At 41.5% G+C, this 19,082-nt stretch overlaps 2 protein-coding genes across 14 annotated transcripts in view; one reads left to right on the top strand and one right to left on the bottom strand.

Annotated features, from left to right (window-relative positions):
- TMTC3 (transmembrane O-mannosyltransferase targeting cadherins 3) overlaps nucleotides 1-8,401 on the bottom strand; it is a 34,862-nt gene extending 26,461 nt beyond the window's left edge. The window contains exons 1-2 of one of the 3 annotated variants that reach the window (XM_053406762.1): nucleotides 8,159-8,401; nucleotides 101-195 (exon numbers count right to left, since the gene is read on the bottom strand). The gene's annotated coding sequence lies outside the window, so the exon portion shown is untranslated. Of the gene's footprint in view, nucleotides 1-100; nucleotides 196-5,827; nucleotides 5,911-8,158 lie in introns of those variants that run through there. The other 2 variants (XM_053406763.1, XM_053406764.1) reach the window with 2 other exon arrangements.
- Nucleotides 8,402-8,604: 203 nt separating this feature from the next.
- Nucleotides 8,605-19,082, top strand: part of CEP290 (centrosomal protein 290) — a 44,921-nt gene continuing 34,443 nt past the window's right edge. For 8 of the 11 annotated variants that reach the window (XR_008332529.1, XR_008332530.1, XR_008332528.1 and 5 more), the window contains exons 1-13: nucleotides 8,605-9,072; nucleotides 10,211-10,331; nucleotides 10,438-10,515; nucleotides 11,477-11,546; nucleotides 12,176-12,222; nucleotides 13,313-13,456; nucleotides 14,278-14,331; nucleotides 15,093-15,245; nucleotides 15,930-16,112; nucleotides 16,417-16,506; nucleotides 16,585-16,707; nucleotides 18,685-18,705; nucleotides 18,801-18,924. Coding sequence is in view for 8 of the 11 variants with exons in the window: in XM_053406761.1 (XP_053262736.1) it covers nucleotides 10,230-10,331; nucleotides 10,438-10,515; nucleotides 11,477-11,546; nucleotides 12,176-12,222; nucleotides 13,313-13,456; nucleotides 14,278-14,331; nucleotides 15,093-15,245; nucleotides 15,930-16,112; nucleotides 16,417-16,506; nucleotides 16,585-16,707; nucleotides 18,685-18,705; nucleotides 18,801-18,924 (1,189 nt within the window). In the remaining 3 variants the exon portion in view is untranslated. Of the gene's footprint in view, nucleotides 9,082-10,210; nucleotides 10,332-10,437; nucleotides 10,516-11,476; nucleotides 11,547-12,175; nucleotides 12,223-13,312; nucleotides 13,457-14,277; nucleotides 14,332-15,092; nucleotides 15,246-15,929; nucleotides 16,113-16,416; nucleotides 16,507-16,584; nucleotides 16,708-18,684; nucleotides 18,706-18,800; nucleotides 18,925-19,082 lie in introns of all 11 variants that reach the window. The other 3 variants (XM_053406757.1, XM_053406753.1, XM_053406754.1) reach the window with 2 other exon arrangements.

Genomic DNA, 19,082 nt, shown 5'->3' with positions numbered 1-19,082 from the left:
CTACCTAGATTTTATTTGGGGTGTGCGTGTAATAATTTAAAGCAGTATGAACCTGATGACCAGCGTCTGCTGAACATCTTTAATAAAATCTTTGACTCACGTTTCAAGCACAGTATCTCTTCATTTAAGCATTCTCTTCTTTAAAAATCTGTTTTGAAGTCACTGTGATCAGCACTGGATTTTTATGGATCTTTACTAGAAAAACAGAGAATAATAATTATTATTATTAGCAAGATAGTTAACATTTTGCTAAAAGAACTGTGATTTCTCCATACAATTACAAAGCCCTCACACCCAGATAGTTGAAAGCTGACAAAATATATATTTTAAAATACTGCAAGGTGTAATAAACAGGATAGTATACAAATAATCATACATACAGGAAATAATTTAGGAAACCACTCTTTAAATTACTTCCAAAAGCATCTTCTGTTTCAATGCATAAATTGGGCTTTCCAACTGGCAAAGGGAACCCCATTAGTTTATATCTATTTTATAATTGATTTTATAGATGTAAATAGCTTAGAATCCAACTTGGCATATAAGCAATTTATACATTAATAAACAGTAACTAGTAACAATTTGAAGATACCTGTTTAACAAACTTGGCCTCTAATATATCAGAACTGGTATATTATTGTAGCATGTTACAATGTACACGTCCCAGATATACAGTTAAACATTTAGGTGGAGTGGGGAGGACATTTTTGGCAATTCCCCCTCCCTACATCCCCTAAATCTGCTCCAGAGGATTAGGGGAGTCTCCAAGGGGCTGCAAGGGGCAGCGGAAGTTGCTAGACATTGCTTGCCTTCCTCTTCTGCTCACAGAAGCTTTGAAGTCAGTCTTGAAAGTGTGTGAAGAATGCTCAGAAGAGGGATCATAAACTCAGAGGTTTAGCCCATGCTTCACCCAGAGAAAATTCAATTTATGTCTGACTAGGAGAAACAGGTCAAGTTTTACAAAAGTGAGCAATATACCTATACTGCTTTAATTTTGCATAAAGTTCACATTTTCTTTGTGCATCTTATTTTGGGGGGGGGGGCGCAGAGTCAAAAATACACAGCATTCATAAAGATCTCTGTGCAAGAGCTCTTTGCCATTGACCTCACTGATCACAGCCAGATGCATATATTTGCACAGAGCAATCTAAAGCACCAATATGAATATGAATGTCTCTCCATTTGTGCAATGTTCTGCTTGCATATTTGTAAAGATATTTTAAAAATTGTCCAGTAGCACCTTAGAGACCAATTAACATAGTTGGTCTCTAATGTGCTACTGGACAATTTTTTATTATTATTATTTCTTTTGACTGCGTCAGGCCAACATGGCTACCTACTTGAATCTTGCATATTTGTGTCCTTCAGAACTTCAGGTGAAGTACCGTATTTTTCGCTCGATAACACGCACCTGACCATAACACGCACATAGTTTTTAGAGGAGGAAAACAAGAAAAAAAAATTCTGAATGAAACAGTGGATGTATCATTTTTGTGCTTCATGCTGTGGCCACAGACATGTGATTTGACGGTGAGTTTGGGGTAGTCCAATGCAAAGATCCTGAGGATCCATGTGGATCAATGCTTTTTAACCACGTTTTTGCACCATTGCAGCCCCAGGCAACAGTGGGTGCGTGATTTTTTTGGTGCAGGCTGTAGCCATGGACATGCTATGTGATCTGATGGTGAATTTGGGGTGACCCAATGCAAAGATCCTGAGGATCCATGTGGATCCATGCTTTGTAACCACGTTTTTGTACCATTGCAGCCCCAGGCAACAGTGGGTGCGTGATTTTTTTGGTGCAGGCTGTAGCCATGGACATGCTATGTGATCTGATGGTGAATTTGGGGTGACCCAATGCAAAGATCCTGAGGATCCATGTGGATCCGTGCTTTGTAACCATGTTTTTGCACCATTGCAGCCCTGTTTTTGCATCAGATCATTGCTATGTGATCTGATGGTGAATTTGGGGTGACTCAATGCAAAGATCCTGAGGATCCATGTGGATCCGTGATTGGAACCACGTTTTAAGTAGGGAGGGAAGGAAAAACATAGAAGCGACAAGGAGAGGGGTGTGCAGAGAAGCAGCTGGCTAAGAATGCAGGAGAGGGGTTTTACCGGAGGGAGGAAAGGAAGGCAAAAGTCCCCCCCCCACAAGCCAGCCAGCTCTCTCTCTCTCTCTCTCTCCCCCCCCCCCCAACCTGCATGTTGGACGCTCTGCTTGCCTGGAGGGGAGGGGTTTTCTCTGCTCTTTGTTCCGTTTGAGCAAACACAGTAAGGAAACAGAAGCGGGTGGGCAGTAAGACCCTGAGGCAGAATGCAGGAAAGCAGCAACTTCCTCTTTTCCTCCCTTCTCCGGACGATTTGATATTTGCCTGATTTTTGCCTTCACTCGCGCTTGTCAGCTCCAGGGACCACACATTCGCTCAATAACACGCACAGACATTTCCCCTTACTTTTTAGGAGAAAAAATCTGCGTGTAATAGAGGGAAAAATACGGTATTCATTTCCAGTACAGTACACATTTATGCCATGGAATAAAAAATTGGGATGTGGGGTGGGAATTTTCTAGTGCTTTATTTCCCATGGAAATCTGTCCATTTTTTGAGTTCATTACTAATCATGCCAAGTGCATGTACAGTATTCGGCAAGCTTGGCAGTAACCATTTTTAACTTAATTGACACAGTATAAGTAAAATTAACATGTTATACTAGATTGTTCTCTAAGGCATCATAAATTTTTCTGTGAAAATTGCTTCAATTTACTTAGGAATGTTTTCTATGCCAACATTTTCCAGAAAACACACATCCCTAACATTCTACAGCAGAGAATTAAAACATGCTTAGCAGGTTCTCTCTCTCTCTCTCTCACACACACACACATTTGGTGTGATGCATAGGTGAGAAATCAGAAGACAGTGAATGTATCTCACACTCTGGGATTTAGAAAATAAAAACAACCAAACATCAGAAAGTTCACAAGCTGTCATTTAAGATCTCCAGAAAAACACTACAGAGGAGAAAAAGAAAAGATAAAAACCAACAAAGAGAACTCTGTCTTCTTTTCTTCCTAGTGCTATTTAAAGAGCAGTTAAATGGAGACCTGCCTGCCATAATGCACACAGAAGGGATGCAATTTTTATGTCAGGGAAGATGTCGCTAGGGTATAGGCACCCAATGGGAAATGGGCAGGTTTCTAATACAAACTAACAGGCATATATAGGAGCCAAAATCTACATTGAAAATGGATCATTTCTAAAGAGCTAGATGCAGCTAGATTCTCCCCATTGTTAGCTTTTTTTAAACAAAACAAAAAATCTTCTTAAAATTGGTATACGTGGTTCTCCTGATTTAATCCCAGCAACAACCCTGTGAGGTAGGTTAGACTGAGAAGCAATGATTGTCCCAAGATGAGCTTCATGGCTGAGTGGGCATTTGAACCCAGGTCCCTCAAGGTCCTAGTTCCACACTTTAACCACGAGAGAAAACCATTTGGCATCCTGAACTAGAGAAGCTACACAGACTGCTCTTGAGAAGACTACCTTTTGATCTGCCATCATGGACCAAGTTCTCCCTACAGCAGGGATGGGGAACCTGTAGGCCTCCTAATGTTGATGGCCTATAGCTCCTATCACCCCAGATCGTTGGACATGCTGGATAGAATGGTGCGAGTTCAGAGTCCAGCAACATTGGGAAGACCACAGGGTCCCCATTGCTGCCCAAAAGACTGGGCAGGCAACTGAGCCTTCATATGACCCATATGACTATTAATATCAATCAAGTACCTTCACTGTATTCTTATTGGCACCTGCTAGAAACATTCTTGTTCAGACAAGCCTACCCAGATGTTTAGAAAGCTGGTGCAAGTTTTAATTTGTTTCAGCCTGTTTTCGTTTTCACTTTTTGCATGTTTAAAACTATTGCTGTATACAGTGGTACCTTGGGATATAAACGGGATCCGTTCTGGAGCCCGGTTCACATCCTGAACATAACGTAGGACGCGACAGTGCGCCTGCGCGTGCTGCATTTAGCCGCTTCCGCACATGCACGTGAAGTCATTTTGACTGTCTGCACATGCGCAAGCAGTGAAGCCTGGAAGTAACACGCTCCGTTACTTCCTGGTCGCCACGGAGCGCAACCCGAATGTGCTCAACCTGAAACATATTTATCCCGAGGTATGACTGTATTTTTTTTAGTGATAAGATCATTGTTGCACCTTTTTTGGAAAGCACTTTGAGTTCTTTTCTACGATTAAGCAGTATATAAATTATATGAAATAAATAAGTAGCTGACAAGGTAATACTTCATCCCTAGGCATGTACATGGACTACTTGTGTATTGGTGCACGCCCACAGGAAAGGTCTCTAGAGACACAGAATGTCGTATTTCCCAGTGAATTTCCCTTTAGCCTACTGTAGAGAACCTGGAACAGACAAGGATTTCCCATGAGTCAAGGGAGCAAGGGAATCTTTTGTTTACATCTTCAGCATCTTCCCATCTTGCTAACTCAGCTACAAATGATTTCACAATTCGTCTCAAATGAAGAGGGATTATGCAAGAGCAGGCAACTGGAATTATACCACTAGTATTGCCCTTTTTTTAGGCCTCAAGGAGAATGTTTGCTACTGAAAATATTGTTTGCCTGCAAAGGTGAAGGAATTTTTGGGAGTCTCCCCTTCAGTAAAGGGTTTGACCACCAGTGCACAAAACTAATTGAAGAAGTATGATCACTTAAAGAGCTGCTTGTTAAAACATCAGCTGGAATTTTTCTTTGTAGTGTCTGCAGATCTTGCATGTAGCCCAACAGGTGTTTCAAACATAGCATGTTGAGAAGATTAGAAAGAGAGTTGCCAGGCCTGGACTGGCCCTTCGGACATTACAGAGATGGCCGTGCTTCAATTCTTTATAACATCCAAGGTAAGGATCTCCCCAAATGGAAGGGATCTTGGCTATGAGAAATAAAATGTGTTCGGAAAAATGAGTCATGGGTCTGGCTCATCCCTCTGTAGATTCACTCGGACAGCTCATGAACCATGGATTACATTTCAAATGACAATGCTGAGCACCAATGCCCTATGGGAGAACAGAAGTGTCTGGACATATTGTTCCACAAAACTAGATAGTATAACTAAGACATTGAATAGATCATATAGGGCAACTCAGTGATGTAAATCTTCCTGAATTCACTCACTGTGAACAGAAAGATGTGTGCTACAAACTGTTTTGAGGAAGAAGCCTATTGTGCACTTGCCTTGTTAAAATGTGAATGGTGAAAAGTTGATTTCTTCAAAATGTGGTAGTCAGACTTTTGCCTGCAGCCCAACAACTGAAGCACAGAACTCCAACCTTGTTTCAGTTTCACTGATTACTTGGTTTCTAGGCTCCTTTCAAAGCAACAACTCGGCCCTTCAGTAGTTTTGGGACTACAACTCCCATCATCCCGAGCTAACAGGACCAGTGGTCAGGGATGATGGGAATTGTAGTCCCAAAACAGCTGGAGGGCCAAGTTTGGCCATCACTGCTAAACAGTCTTGAACCTTGCTACCTCAAGAAGGGTCAGTCCCAGAACTGCTGTTCTCTATGCCAACATCTTGGGTGGTTATGTGAACAAGCATGAGAGACAGAGCCTTCTTGGCAGTAGTGCTTGGACTAGGAAGTACCTTCCTGGTGTCTTTTTATATGGAAACAAAACATGTTTTATCTTAGCAGGTTTTAACTGTGTAATTTCTGCTGCTGGTTCTTATTTTTGATTGTTGCTTTTTGACAGGATTGCTTAAAGTTTATACTTTGCATAAAGGCAAAAAACTGGAAGATCTAGAATGCTGACCTTTCTGATGGTAATCTGACAAATATAGGAAGATGAAGTGCAAAATTGTAATATGAATCCATTCTCCACACCTGGTTGCACATAGTTATTCAAATCCAGAGGATCACACACCTATAAACATTTACAGTATGAGTTTGAACTGCTGGCAAACTTGTTTTCTCCTGCTCCAGAGGATAGGAACTGAACCAATGGCTTCAGGTTACAAGAAAGAAGATTCCAACTAAATATCAGGAAGAACTTTCTGACAGTTACAGCTGTTCAACAGTGGAACAGGCTCCCTTGGGAGCTCTCCTTCCTTGGAGGTTTTTAAGAAGAGACTGGATGGCCATTTGCCATGGATGCTTTAGTTGAGATTCCTGCATTGCAGGGGGTTGGACTAGATGACCCTCAGGTTCCCTTCCAACTGTACAATTCTATGGTGCTTTCGTTTTTAAAATGCAAACAAGCAACACAGGAAATGAGCTCATACTGAGTCAGTCCATCTTGCTTAATACTGTCTACAGTGCACTACTGACAACTCCTCTCAAGGCATGGAACATTCCCAATCAAACCTTCTGAATGCAAAGCACTGCACTACAACCCTTCCCATAATCTTCAAAAGGAGTTTGTGATATGGTGTGGAAATCCATTGTTTGGAAAAGAAAAATTTAAAAGTCCCACAGGACAATTAGAAGTCTTTGGGCCCACACAGGGTAGATAGAAAAGCTATTGGACTGGGGCTTGAATCACCACATCCAGTTACGGTACGGTATATTAAAAACATCTTTGTTGAACTGGAGTAGAGTCAATTACTACTTTTGCACCAACCATTTGGCATTGCACTAATTGCTTTAAAATGTTTTGCTTGTAAGGTATGCAAGCTTCTCTCCGAGCATAAAAAGAGCAATAATGCACTTATAAGAGAGCTATGGTCTTTTTATTGGTTCTTAAAGAGAGTGTCTGGGAAGTGACAAGCTGATAATATCAAGAATATTCACATGTAACAGATTATTCCTTGTCAGGCTTATACTAACAAAAAAAAGGACACATGAATAATGAAAGAAGACAATTAGAATGCCTTTGGTTCAGTATTGTTGAGCATCCCAATTACTGGACTGTTCTTTATTCAAGCTGCTCAAGGCTGCTTATGATAAGAGGTCAAATAAAACAAAGCAACATTGCAGATGGGGATAAGCAGTCAGAACCACATTTTGCCTTAAAGTTTCAGGCTCCCCCCCCCCAACTCATAGTCTGTAAATGGTGAATAGATACAGTATAGATACAGTCACCAACAAACATTAAACCTTGCTAATAAATTATCTATGCAGAACGAAAGTGACACCCAAGTTTATATATAATTACTGTGTGTGTACTCGGGTATATATTTCCTCTACCCTCTTCCTGTTCCAAAATGAGTTTTGTTGCAGCCTGATCTCCAAAGCATTCCTTAACAAATGTTATAGCACGTAGAATATCAACAAAACATAACAGCAGTCACTTTACTCTGCATTGCTACTATCTGCTTGATGAAATCAACATCGTAACGAAAAACGCCACACATTACAGTATTTGTAAGGTTTGCTCATAACTTGTTACACAGTAACTGGATTCTCCACAGTATAAATACAGAGAAAGTAAGAGAAAGTAGCGCTTAAGCCCCATGTAACCAATCGTATCACTCAGTTGAAACTAATGTGCGGCCATTTAACTTCGCTGCGGTTTGAGGGTGCAATCCTAAACTCGCTTACTTCCCGAGTAGTTCCTATGGTATGCACAAACATTTGCTTCCGAGTAAAGATGCACGGGATTGTGCTGGGCCTACGGTGCACTCAGAAGTTGGGAAACACTTAGGTTTTCCAATGGGGCATGTGCAACTATTTCGTTGCAGTCACTATTTTCTACACAGAGAGTACTTTCCTCTCTGCCCCGCCCCCCATATGCACGAAGAAATCCACGACTTAACTCGGGGGTCTTTACAAGCGTTACGTGTGAACACCCACGCTATACACTGCAAGCCTTTCCTTCGGACGACCATATCTTAACAGCATATCCTCCCACCTTAAGGGAGACCGCGAGCTGCTGAATTGCACGCGAGGTCCAGCGCGCAATTCCAAAAGCAAAGGCGATTCATCCCTACATCGGGTTGAATCCTGTACCTGGCATGGAAACCGCAGCGCTCTCCTCGAGAGTCGCGCAAGAAACAGCACGGGGCAGAGCCAGGCACCCCCGCCTCTTCCCCTCCGTCCCTCTCCCGTCCCCGTCGCGTGGGGGCCAGAGAGCCAGCCGCTCTCTTCTCTCAGAACCCCGGCCCGAGACTCTCCCCGCAGCTCTTAGCTGCGCGCGATCCTGTACCTGGGTCCGCCTGCGATGCACACGCTCTCCGCCATGTCTCGCTCCGCTGGTGCTTCAGCCGCACCTCCCTGGGAAAACCGAACCCGGGGCGAGCGATCGGAGCCTCCCTCCCGTAAGTGCGCACGCGCAGACACTCCCCCCTGTCACCCACGGAGCTCGGCAAAGGATGCTGGGAAGCCCGACTCCCTCCCCCGGCATTCCAAGCGGTGGATACTCCGCTGACTTCTGCCTCTTGGCCGGCGCGGAGCACCCTGGGATATGTAGTCCTCCCCGTGGCTCCCGCCCTTTAGCCTAAGATGCCTTCGGCGGTATCTTTTCCCTGATGAAGGCCACGGCATGCCGTAAACAAGCACGCAGGCACGCTCACTCGGGAAAACGCGCCTGCCCTTGTTCAGTGGGGAGTCAGCCTCAGCGCGCGCCACACCGCGGCTGTTCCCTTTCGGTCCGTTCACCTCAAGGCATGCCGGGACTTGTGGTCTTCGGCTGGGGCATGATGGGGGTTGTAGTCCCGCGGGAGTTTTGACTCGGCTCTCGCTCCAGTTAAGAAGATCCGGGTTCTTCCGGCTGAGGGCGAGCAGTGTTTGAGGGCGTCGCCTAGCAGCAGCGGCCTGCTCCGCCTCCTCCCTGAACGACTTGAGGAAACCAGCGAGCCAGAAGGAGGGAGGGATGTTTTCGTGAACAAATAAACGCGGATAAACGTCGCATGCACCTGGAGGGCGAGGCGGGCCTCCGGAAGGGGGACTAGCGGCCACTAGGCTGCCCTCCTCGCAACCCGTTTGGCTCCGAGAGCGGAGAGGCGTTTCCTTGCTTGGGGAAACAAATGGCTGCAATCCTCGACCCGCTTCCTCTGGAGTAAACCTACTGGCTCACTGCGAAGCGCGCAGGAGAGATTGCGTGAAGCCTCCGCATCCTAGGTATCCGGGGTAAAAAGGCTCATAGCTTCGCTTCCTTTCCCAGCTGACCCACTTCGGAGGGTCTAGAGGCGCTTTCGAAAGGTTTATGGCGAAGGTGTGTGTGTGTTTAAACGCCTTTTAGAGAGTCTTGTAATAGACATTGAAAGACCAGCCAATCTGTTAATCTTTTCTCCCCCCGTGAACTATAGGTTCAACTATATACCTCTATATAGCTATATACCTATAGCTATATACCTCTATATACCTCAGCTATATACCCCCCGTGAACTATAGGTACAACTATATACCTCTATAGGTTTAGGGTGTACTCGCTTGAAAGTGTGGGTTGTGGACTTGAGCCCACCGCATCAGGTAAGGACATAAATAACCGAGCCATGCTCACCTGGCCCCACATCCTGTTCTCACAGGGGATAAACAAGTGTTTGTGGGAATTCAGTGAGCAGGATCCTTGGCATAAGATAGTCCTCTCCCCTCCTGTGGTTCCCAGCAATTGGTTCTAATGCCTCCAACTGTAGCAGCAGAGCAGAGTAACATATCCTGCCTGGTAACTATGAATGGTTTTCTCCATGAATTTGTCCAGTGTTCTTTTAAAGCCATCCAAGCTGGTAGCCACCACCGGTCTCCTGTGGGAGCAAGTTTGATGGTTTACGATGTTATCCTCACTTGACGGATATGCTACGTTGCATGAGGGATGGAAGTGGCGTGTGGAAACCTCACAACTACTGTATGAAAAACAAAAGGCACCGTCTGTACTTTAGGGTTTTCTTAGCAGCGACTCTAAAGTTGTGGGATTCAATCCCATGTGAGATCAACAAAGCCATGCACATATACTGTTAGAGTTGTCTTTTCCCTCTCTTGTATGACAGGAGTAGCTCAGGGGAGCCCCTCCTATAAGTGAGGGCTCCTCCTGAATTACTCCTGGTACAGTTAGAGATGTTAAAAATGGAAGAGATGCTGAAGCACTTGAGCACACAAGCAAGAATGTTTTGATTCTAATAATGACCTGTTTTGTGCTTCTGTTTATATCATGAACAATGTCTAGTAAACTTTTGATTCCTTTGTAAATAGCTCAAGACGGGAATGACTACTTTTGTGGATATTTTCATGTCTTCTCAAAATACCTTTTCTTTTTGTGCAGAGATAAATGAACGTTCAAGATGGCACCGATTTTAGAATGGAAGAAGGTTATGAAAGTAGATCCTGATTCTTTACCTCGTCAAGAGGAGCTAGCAGATACTTTGCTGGAGATGTTGGCTAAGGTATTTTGAACAGTGAATTGAGCATTTTATGTGAAGAAACTAAATGGATATAATGCTTAATATTAAACTGTTTAATAGTAATAGAGTATTTTGCTTTTATCTTTAGGTTGATGGAAGTGATCTGAAGGATGAGAACCCTGAACGTTTAATTCAGCTTTTTAAAATTTCTCAGTCACTAATGAGGGTCAGTACTGATGCGTCCTAATTACTTCTAAGAAGCAAATTGTGCATGAGCATGAGCTTTCCATTCTAGGCTAGGCAGCAATGCAGAGTCTATTTCCTCCATCCTAGGGCAAACTCTCTGCTTGCAGCCTTTCCCCTCCAGCCAAGTCAGCAGGTGCCCCCAACAGTAGTAAGTGCAGTTGTTCTTGTCAGGAGCGTGGCAAAAGTCCATCTTGTTGTGGAAAGTCAGTCTTTTTCACTTAATCTATGATGGTAGTTCTGATGTTTGTGTCACAGGGTAATTACTGTTTTTTTACAGGAATAAATTAGAATTTTGAAGTGAAACGTCATTTTGGCCTGCCCATCTACAGTTCCTTTGGTTGATAAATGCAGTTAGGAAAAATGTGACAGAAAGGCTTTTTCATATTTAATGCAGTAGTTCAACCCTCTTGAATGCTAGTGACAGTGCCCTGAGTAATTTGAGTTTTGTCCTCCTGGTCTACAGGAAGGTATACACCCGTTGAAAGATTCCCAGTCCTCAGTCTGAATAACCCTGTTAGGAAGCAGTCTAATTTCCCTGGAGTTTTTCTTCTGGGTCTTAAAGTTTTCTACCCAATTCGTATGTCAAGTGTGAAAATGAGAAAGTTTCTTGGTTTCTGATGCATAGTATAGAGGTCCTTATTTTTTTTGAGCTAAGGGTTGCATGGATCCATTCCCAACCCCACAGGAGCTGAAAATTGGGCATGGTCATTTTTCAAAAGGGCACATTTGGAAATAGCTGGATGAATCGCTCCCTGTTGCTTGCTTTATATGATCTGCTGAAATTTATAATGGATGCATTCCTCCAAACTAAAACCTCTGCTTGCTTATATTGTGTTTACCTGTGTGTAGCAACATGCATCTTCTTTTAGTCTACATAATTTTGTAGCTTCATATGTAATTATTTGTTCTGGGCACGTGTCTTACTTCTATTTTTGTTGTAGATGAAAAATCAAGAAGTAGAATTGGCATTGGAAGAAGTTGAGAAAGCTGGGGAGGAGCAAGCCAAATTTGGTATCATCAGTTTTTGTGGATAAGTAACACACACTTACGTTTACACTTGTATATTTACAGGTTTCAGCAGGGTCAGTAGATGCTGATGGAAACTTCCATTAGAAGTTAAAGCATATTTAAGTTCCTGAGTTCAGTTATTTATAGTGACAGTCCATCAACATGTGATTCGCCATTTCTCCTCTATTGCTTGTTTTATTGTTTTCAAAACTACTTTTTTTACAAAAAATATCATAATGTAGCTTCAATTTTGTTGTTACAGTCATACCTTAGGTTGAAAGTGCTTCAGGTTGAGCGTGTTCGAGTTGCGCTCCGCGGCAACCCGTAGGTAACAGAGCGCGTTACTTCCAGATTTCGCCGCTCGCACATGCGCAGACGCTCAAAATGACGTCATGCACAGAAGCGGCAAAACGTGGCACGCGCCAACGCGGGTTATGTTGCATTCAGGATGTGAACGGGGCTCCAGAATGGATCCTGTTTGCATCCCGAGGTACCACTGTACTAAAATTTGATTCAAATAAGTCACTCATTGTAATGTTAGCAGAGGTTGCCACCAAGCTTATTGTAGATTTCATTTGGAGGCTTATGGAAATATATTTTGGTAATTTTGTGTGTCTTGTTTATTCTAACAGAAAATCAGTTAAAAACTAAAGTGATGAAATTGGAAAAGGAGTTAGAGGTATGTGAAAATGTAAAGTTGCATTTTATACTATTTATTCTGTTCTTGGTGGTACTAGTTGATGTATAGCATTATTAAGTTATTTTTTTTTTATGGGCATTGGCAAAGCAATCCTAACGAGAGGCAGGGCAGTGGTGGAGTGGAACAGCAAGTCCACCAATACATTCCAAGTACTGCTGGCTCGTTCTGGCCAGGGCAGAAAGAGTGGGAAAGAACATATTTTCTGCTGTGCCAGCCTGAGTCTGGCACTGTTGATGGGTTCAATAATTGACACCTTTACGAGACCCAAACCCCACTGTGGAACATCCCAGCTTCGTACTGGCAAGAACTGCTGGTGATAGCTTTCCATGTGCCTGAGGAAAGTTTAGCTTTCTTTTTGTGCAGTCTCCCCCTGGAAGATGGAAGGGAGGAAACTACATATAATCCTAACCCCTCCCCATCGTAAACATTGGAGAGGAGAATAGGATTGCGTTTCTAGTCTTTATTTTTAACATTTTATTTTATTTGATTAAACATAAACAGAACATTTGGGGACATAACTATAAATTGTAAGTGTGTAATTCAACCTTTTAAAGTTAGATACTTTTAAACGCTGTCCTGCAATTTCAAAGGGCAAATGAAATAAGCAGGACTTAAATTTGCTTAACTGTAGGAAGGTCAGACCCTTATTGGTCGAAATCACAGCTATATTGATCACAGGTTTCATCTGCAGCATAGTGCCTTTAGAATGTAGCAAAGGCAAGTTCCTACTGCACGCTATAACAAAATCAGTTTTAGATTTTCCTTCATGTATTAAACATAGTGGGAATGTAAAACAGCTAAAAATATATAATTGTGCATAGTTAGTCCTTTAAGACATACCTTTATTTTAAACCATTTGAATTTTTGAAGCTGAAATATGTTGCAGTACAAATACTAGATTAAAGTCAGGTATAACCTGACTTTTCCCAACTTGTGCAGAATGAATGAATGCAAAATGTTTGTGTGTGTGTGTGTGTGTGGAAATTTTGATTAAAACAGTTCTGTACTGTCCTGCTTACCTTAACTGGAAACACATTAACAGCTTGTTAAATTTTAATGGTGTTTTAAGGTAGCACATCGATCTACTGGTGGTCGTGATACTCGCTTTTTGCGTGATGAGATCCGTCAGCTGGAAAGGCAGATGGAACAAAAAGACAGAGAGTTGGCAGATATGGAGAAGGAGCTGGAGAAAGAAAAGAAAGTCAATGAACAGGTATGCAGTATTTTAAGCAGACATCTGTAAAACTGTGGAAAATAATATAAAATTGAAGACTTGTATTGAATAATAGCAATAGAAATGGAAAAAAGTTAATGATGTATGCATTTGCACGAAACAGAGGTTGTGTATGCACTATGAGACCAGGAATTTAGAAATATAGAGTAGTGCCACGGGTTAAGTACTTAATTTGTTCCGGAGGTCTGTTCTTAACCTGAAACTGTTCTTAACCTGAAGCACCACTTTAGCTAATGGGGCCTCCTGCTACTGCCGCACCGCCGGAGCACGATTTCTGTTCTCATCCTGAAGCAAGGTTCTTAACCCGAGGTACCACTGTAATGCAGTGCAGTCTTGTCCAGTTTTAGGAGGGGCAAAGGGATGAAATATTTTGTTCTCTTCAATCCCCTGCCCCTCCCCAGTGGCAGCAGTACAGAGGGATCTTGGGATTGGAGCAAGCTGTGAGGGGAGAGGGATTGGCAATATGGTGGGGGTGGGTTGGCAGGTAGGCTGGGATCAGTTGAATTCGTTTAAGGAGCTGTGAGGGGATGTGGGCTTTGGGTGAGTTGTAAAGGAAGAGGACTGGCAATAGCATTGAAGGGGTTGTTGGGATAGTTGGTAGGAAGGGTTGATGAGAAATGCAAGCAGGAGCTGCCCTCCCCCTGTGTGTATGTTTGTGTGTATCTATTTACCTATTTATCTATGCATATATAATACAATATTTACTATTCATGTACTCCAGGAGTGTTGATACTTCTGGAAAATATGCCTTCGTTTTGTACTTGATACATTTTCCTAGCTAACTAATTTTGTTCTTTTAGCTTGCTCTTCGGAATGAGGATGCAGAAAATGAAAACAGCAAGTTGAGAAGGGAGGTTAGTGAAGAACTTTGGAATCAATGTTTGATTGACCTTTCCTCCCATGCATGCAGCTCTCCCTCCCTCCTCTGGTTTAAAATAGTATTTTAAATAATTTAGAGTGAGACTGTTGTAGGGTGGCAAGGACTTGTGTTACTAAGGAGTATTTTCTGTTTCATAGGTGTTCTTTATAACCTGCTTGTTTTCTTTGTCTTACTGTCACAACTGTTTTATCAGGCACTGTCCTTCTAACTTGCTGTCTGTCTATCATCTCTTACCTCTGGCTTGTATCCAAGTCCTAAATATATTTTTTAAATTTAGGCCCATGAATTTGGAATGATTTAAATCATTGCGATGGGTGAATTCTGATGCAAGGAGAAAGGAAGTCCTCACCTTCTTGCACAAAGACCTCTCACTTTAACTTATTAGCCACTGCCAACATAAATTTCATAGCATTACGCTGTTAATGTGCTTTTTTGATGTTTCCTGGCCAATTATGAACAGCTCTCTTCTTTTTACTTTTAAGCTTTCCTAAGTTATATGTTAATTAGCCTTGATTTTCTTTCTTATTCTACTCTATTTCCTTTGAAGAAAAAGCGAAGAAAAAAGAGGGTGAGTATTCAGCTTAATAGTTTGTAGGATTATTGGATATATTTGTGTGTGATATTGTAGTTTGTTTCAGATACTGTAGATCACACATTGACTTGTGGCATTTGTTGGCACACTTCAAATGCTTGATTTGTATAATTTTCCCAATTCCTCCTGTTTGTCTTATGCAGAATGAACAACTTCGTCAGGATGTAATTGACTATCAGAGACAGATAGATACACAAAAAGAAACCCTTCTTTCACGAAGAGGAGAAGAATCAGATTACAGGTCACAGTTATCAAAAAAGAACTTTGAGCTTGTCCAGTATCTAGATGAAATTCAGGTAAACTTAAAGGGGTTGCCCTTGTCTTGTCTTTACTTTCAGAATTTTGAATCTAATTTAAATCTTCGGACTGTATCATTCTATCTAGTGGACTTTCGGAGTCTTTCTTGTGCCAAGGATACTTAGTTAGGAATTTGGGTTATTGTGATGAGTACTTCACCTTTCAATAACTAGAGAAATTTGTTACAGTGGTGTTTTAATTTATTTTTATCCTGCTTTTCTACGATAATGACCAAAACAGCATATAAGTATCAGCGTATTAAAAATTATTCAAATTGTTTTTTGCTGTATATTGATACAATCAGCAGCACGAAAATAGCAGAAGAATTTAAAACATCAGCATTCAGTGAATTTTGTATCTTCTGCTGATATGAAGATGGCATAGTTCCAATTTTTCTAGATGGACGTTAATATGACACTTAGGATATGGCTCTTAAGATCTCTTGATTATTAATGTTGCAGATGGCTTTGTTTTAGACTTTGGGGCTAAGAAGTAAGTGAGTAATATATTTCAGTGGATTCAGCAGTGGTTGTCAGTTGTGGTGGTCTTGTGGTAAAAATTAATCCTACTTTACTTGGATCCAGGGTTGGCTCTATCAGTCCATTTTGGAGTTTGCCAGAGCTGGCTTTTTTCAATTTTGAAATGGGTTTCTCATTATAAATATTTTACTTTTAAATTTGTAGAGTTTGACCGAAGCTAATGAAAAATTAGAGGCTCAGAATCAGGAAATGAGGAAGAATCTAGAAGAATCGGTGCAAGAAATGGAAAAGATGACTGATGAGTACAATAAAATGAAGCTTATCGTGCAGCAATCTGACATTGTTGTGGACCAACTGAAAAAGGAAAAGGAACAGTATAAGTTTCAGGTAAAATGTAACCTACCTTCTTTCCAGAAGCAGATTAGTAAAGATACTGTACAACTATAAAAGACCTTAAAATTGGAATACAATGGACCAAAACAGAAAGATCAAATCAGAAAGATGACACATCCTGCGTGACCACTGAGTGATGACAAATTGATTATTAAATAAGTATTTGATCCAGTGAGCAAATAGAGTAAAAACTGGATTACCATTGATTCCCTTTGTTAATGCATCTGGAGTAATACACTCATAGCTTGTATTTTCATACGTCATATTTCATGCATCATATATCGATGGTATCTTACAGGTGCATGAGTTAATGGAGCAACTTAAAGCAAAGAATGAAGAAGATGACCCTCTCATGGCAGCTGTGAATGAAAAAGTGGAAGAATGGAAGGTATTGCATATTTAAAAGCTACCTTTTAAGATTTATGTTTGGTGAAGATTTTCCACCTTACCATATTCTGCTTTGCAGGGAATCTTGGCTTCTAAAGATGAAGAAATCATTGAGTATCAGCAAATGTTGTTAACTCTGAGAGAAAAACTGAAAATGGCCCACCTTGATGCTGACAAGAGCAGCGTTATGGCCCTCCAGCAGGTAGTTTTCTGTCCAATAAGAAGAAACCAAACAAATATTTGTGTTAAACAAACATTAGAAATCTATGCATGAGTATAGAGTACTGCACAATGAACAGAAGTTTACTTTATGTCCCTGTTTTAGAGTGGCGATATTACAGATTTTACCATCAATATATGTGCTTTCAGTGTACAATGTATTATGTAATCTTAATCTTAATAATACTAACTAATAATAATTTTATTATTTTTACCCTGCCCATCTGGCTGGCTCACAGCACATATCAGAACATACTAAAACATCAAACATTAAAAACTTCCCAATTCATTGCTACCTTCATATGTTTTCTAAAAGTCATGTAGTTGGTCATTTTCTTGCCATATGAAGAGAGGGTGTTCCACAGGGAGGGTGCCACTAACAAGAAGGCTCTCTCTCTGGTTCCCTGTAACCTCGCTTCTTGCAGTGAGGGAGCCAGCAGAAGACCCTCAGAGGAAGACTTCAGTGTCTGGGCTCAACAATGGGGGTGGAGACGCTCCTTCAGGTATACTGGGCCGAGGCCGTTCAGGGCTTTAAAGGTCAGCACCAACACTTTGAATTGTGCTCAGAAACGTACTGGGAGCCAATGTAGGCCTTTCAGGACCAGTGTTATATGATCCCGGTGGCCACTCCCAGTCACCAGTTATAGCGGCCGCATTCTGGATTAGTTGTAGTTTCTGGGTCACCTAAAAAAGTAGTCCCTCATAGAACGCATTGCAGTAGTCCAAGTGGGAGATAACTAGAGCATGCACCATTCTGGTGAGACAGTCTGCAGGCAGGTAGGGTCTCAGCCTGCATACCAGGTGGAGCTGGTAGACAGCTGCCCTGGACACAGAATTGACCTGTGCCTCCATGGACAGCTCTGAGTCCAAAATGACTCCCATGCTGTGTACCAGGTCCTTCAGGGGTACAGTTACCCCATTCTGTCTTGTCAGGATTCAACCTCAATCTGTTAGCCACCATCCATCCTCCAACCACCACTAGACACTCACACTAGACCTTCACCGCCTTCACTGGTTCAGATTGGTTCCTACTTATAGAGTAGGTTCACTGGTTCACCGTCACTGGTTCCTACTTACGAAATATGAAACCTAAGTTTCATTTGGAGGGGAAATCTGATGACTTCTCCATGTGTTAGGATTTTAATAGGTGTTGTAGACCAAGAATGTGTATCTGTTAAAACAGTGCTTCATTTTCTAATGAGCTGCATGTATTAAAACTTACTGTAAACTCAGCTGAAACATCTATATATCCTTTCCAGCATGAACTATACCTTCTTTCACATGCTTACATTTTATTATGTTATAATCTTATATTATACCCAACTATGTCACACACTGAATAGACACATTGAAATCAAGGAATTTAAACTAACCTGAGATGATTGATTTCAATGGATCCACTTCAAGTATAACTTATGGTCTTCAGACACTAAACATTTAGCTCTGAAGTTGAGGGTCACTATTCATCAGTGGGACTGTGGCCCTATTTGAAAGCATGCCAACTTCTTTGCCTGTTCCTGCCTGCGGGGCCTTCAACAATGAACAGCAACCTCTGGTTTACCTTTTGCTTGTACTTTCTCCAAAAGTGCAGAGTGAGGGGTGGTGGTAGCACTTCTCCCCAAAAAATCTGTGGACCCCTGGAAAATTCTCATGCTATAATTTTAATGTGGAAACTTCACATGCATGTACTGTGCACCCATAGTAACTAACATGTGGCTCTTTGGCATATGTTACCCTAGAGTAAATTATGAAAAAAACTGTTGTATGCAGTTAAAATGTTAGTTCTGTTTTCATATAACAGTATAAGGTAAGTAATATCTGTCTGGACCAGAGTACAAATTAAACTGAGTTTAGCTTTAAAAAAAGTGCCTCGTTTTTATGATGATGCAGGATGTGCATTTTATTTTTACCTCTCTGCTTTTATTTTTGCTGCTTTTGCCTTTCCTTGTCGCTCTTCTAGATAATATCAGAACTCTATGTTGTAAGTACTTCTGGTTTTCTTTTAACATTGATCTTTTGTTTTTTAATGGCTTATTATCAGTGCTATTAAATAGGTACGAAATTATATTTTTTCAGGGTGTGCAAGAAAGAGACAGTCAGATCAAACTGCTCACGGAACAGGTTGAACAGTATACGAAAGAGATGGAAAAGAATGCAGTGCTTATTGAGGACATGAAAAGAGAACTTCAAAAAGAAAAAAGTAACTTGTTTATGTGTTTTGTGTAACTTTAGCCATATGTTTTGATTGGATTTGAAATTGATTTTATAACCTGGTTAAGACTCAAGTTTGGTTAGTGTTAACCATGATTCTTGTCTGTGCTGAACCCATTTATCGTGACTAATACTGTGGATTTTGTG

The sequence above is a fragment of the Podarcis raffonei genome, chromosome 10 (assembly GCF_027172205.1).
Source record: "Podarcis raffonei isolate rPodRaf1 chromosome 10, rPodRaf1.pri, whole genome shotgun sequence".
Classification (NCBI taxonomy): Eukaryota; Metazoa; Chordata; class Lepidosauria; order Squamata; family Lacertidae; genus Podarcis; species Podarcis raffonei.
This window is presented reverse-complemented; position numbering and strand designations above follow the sequence as displayed.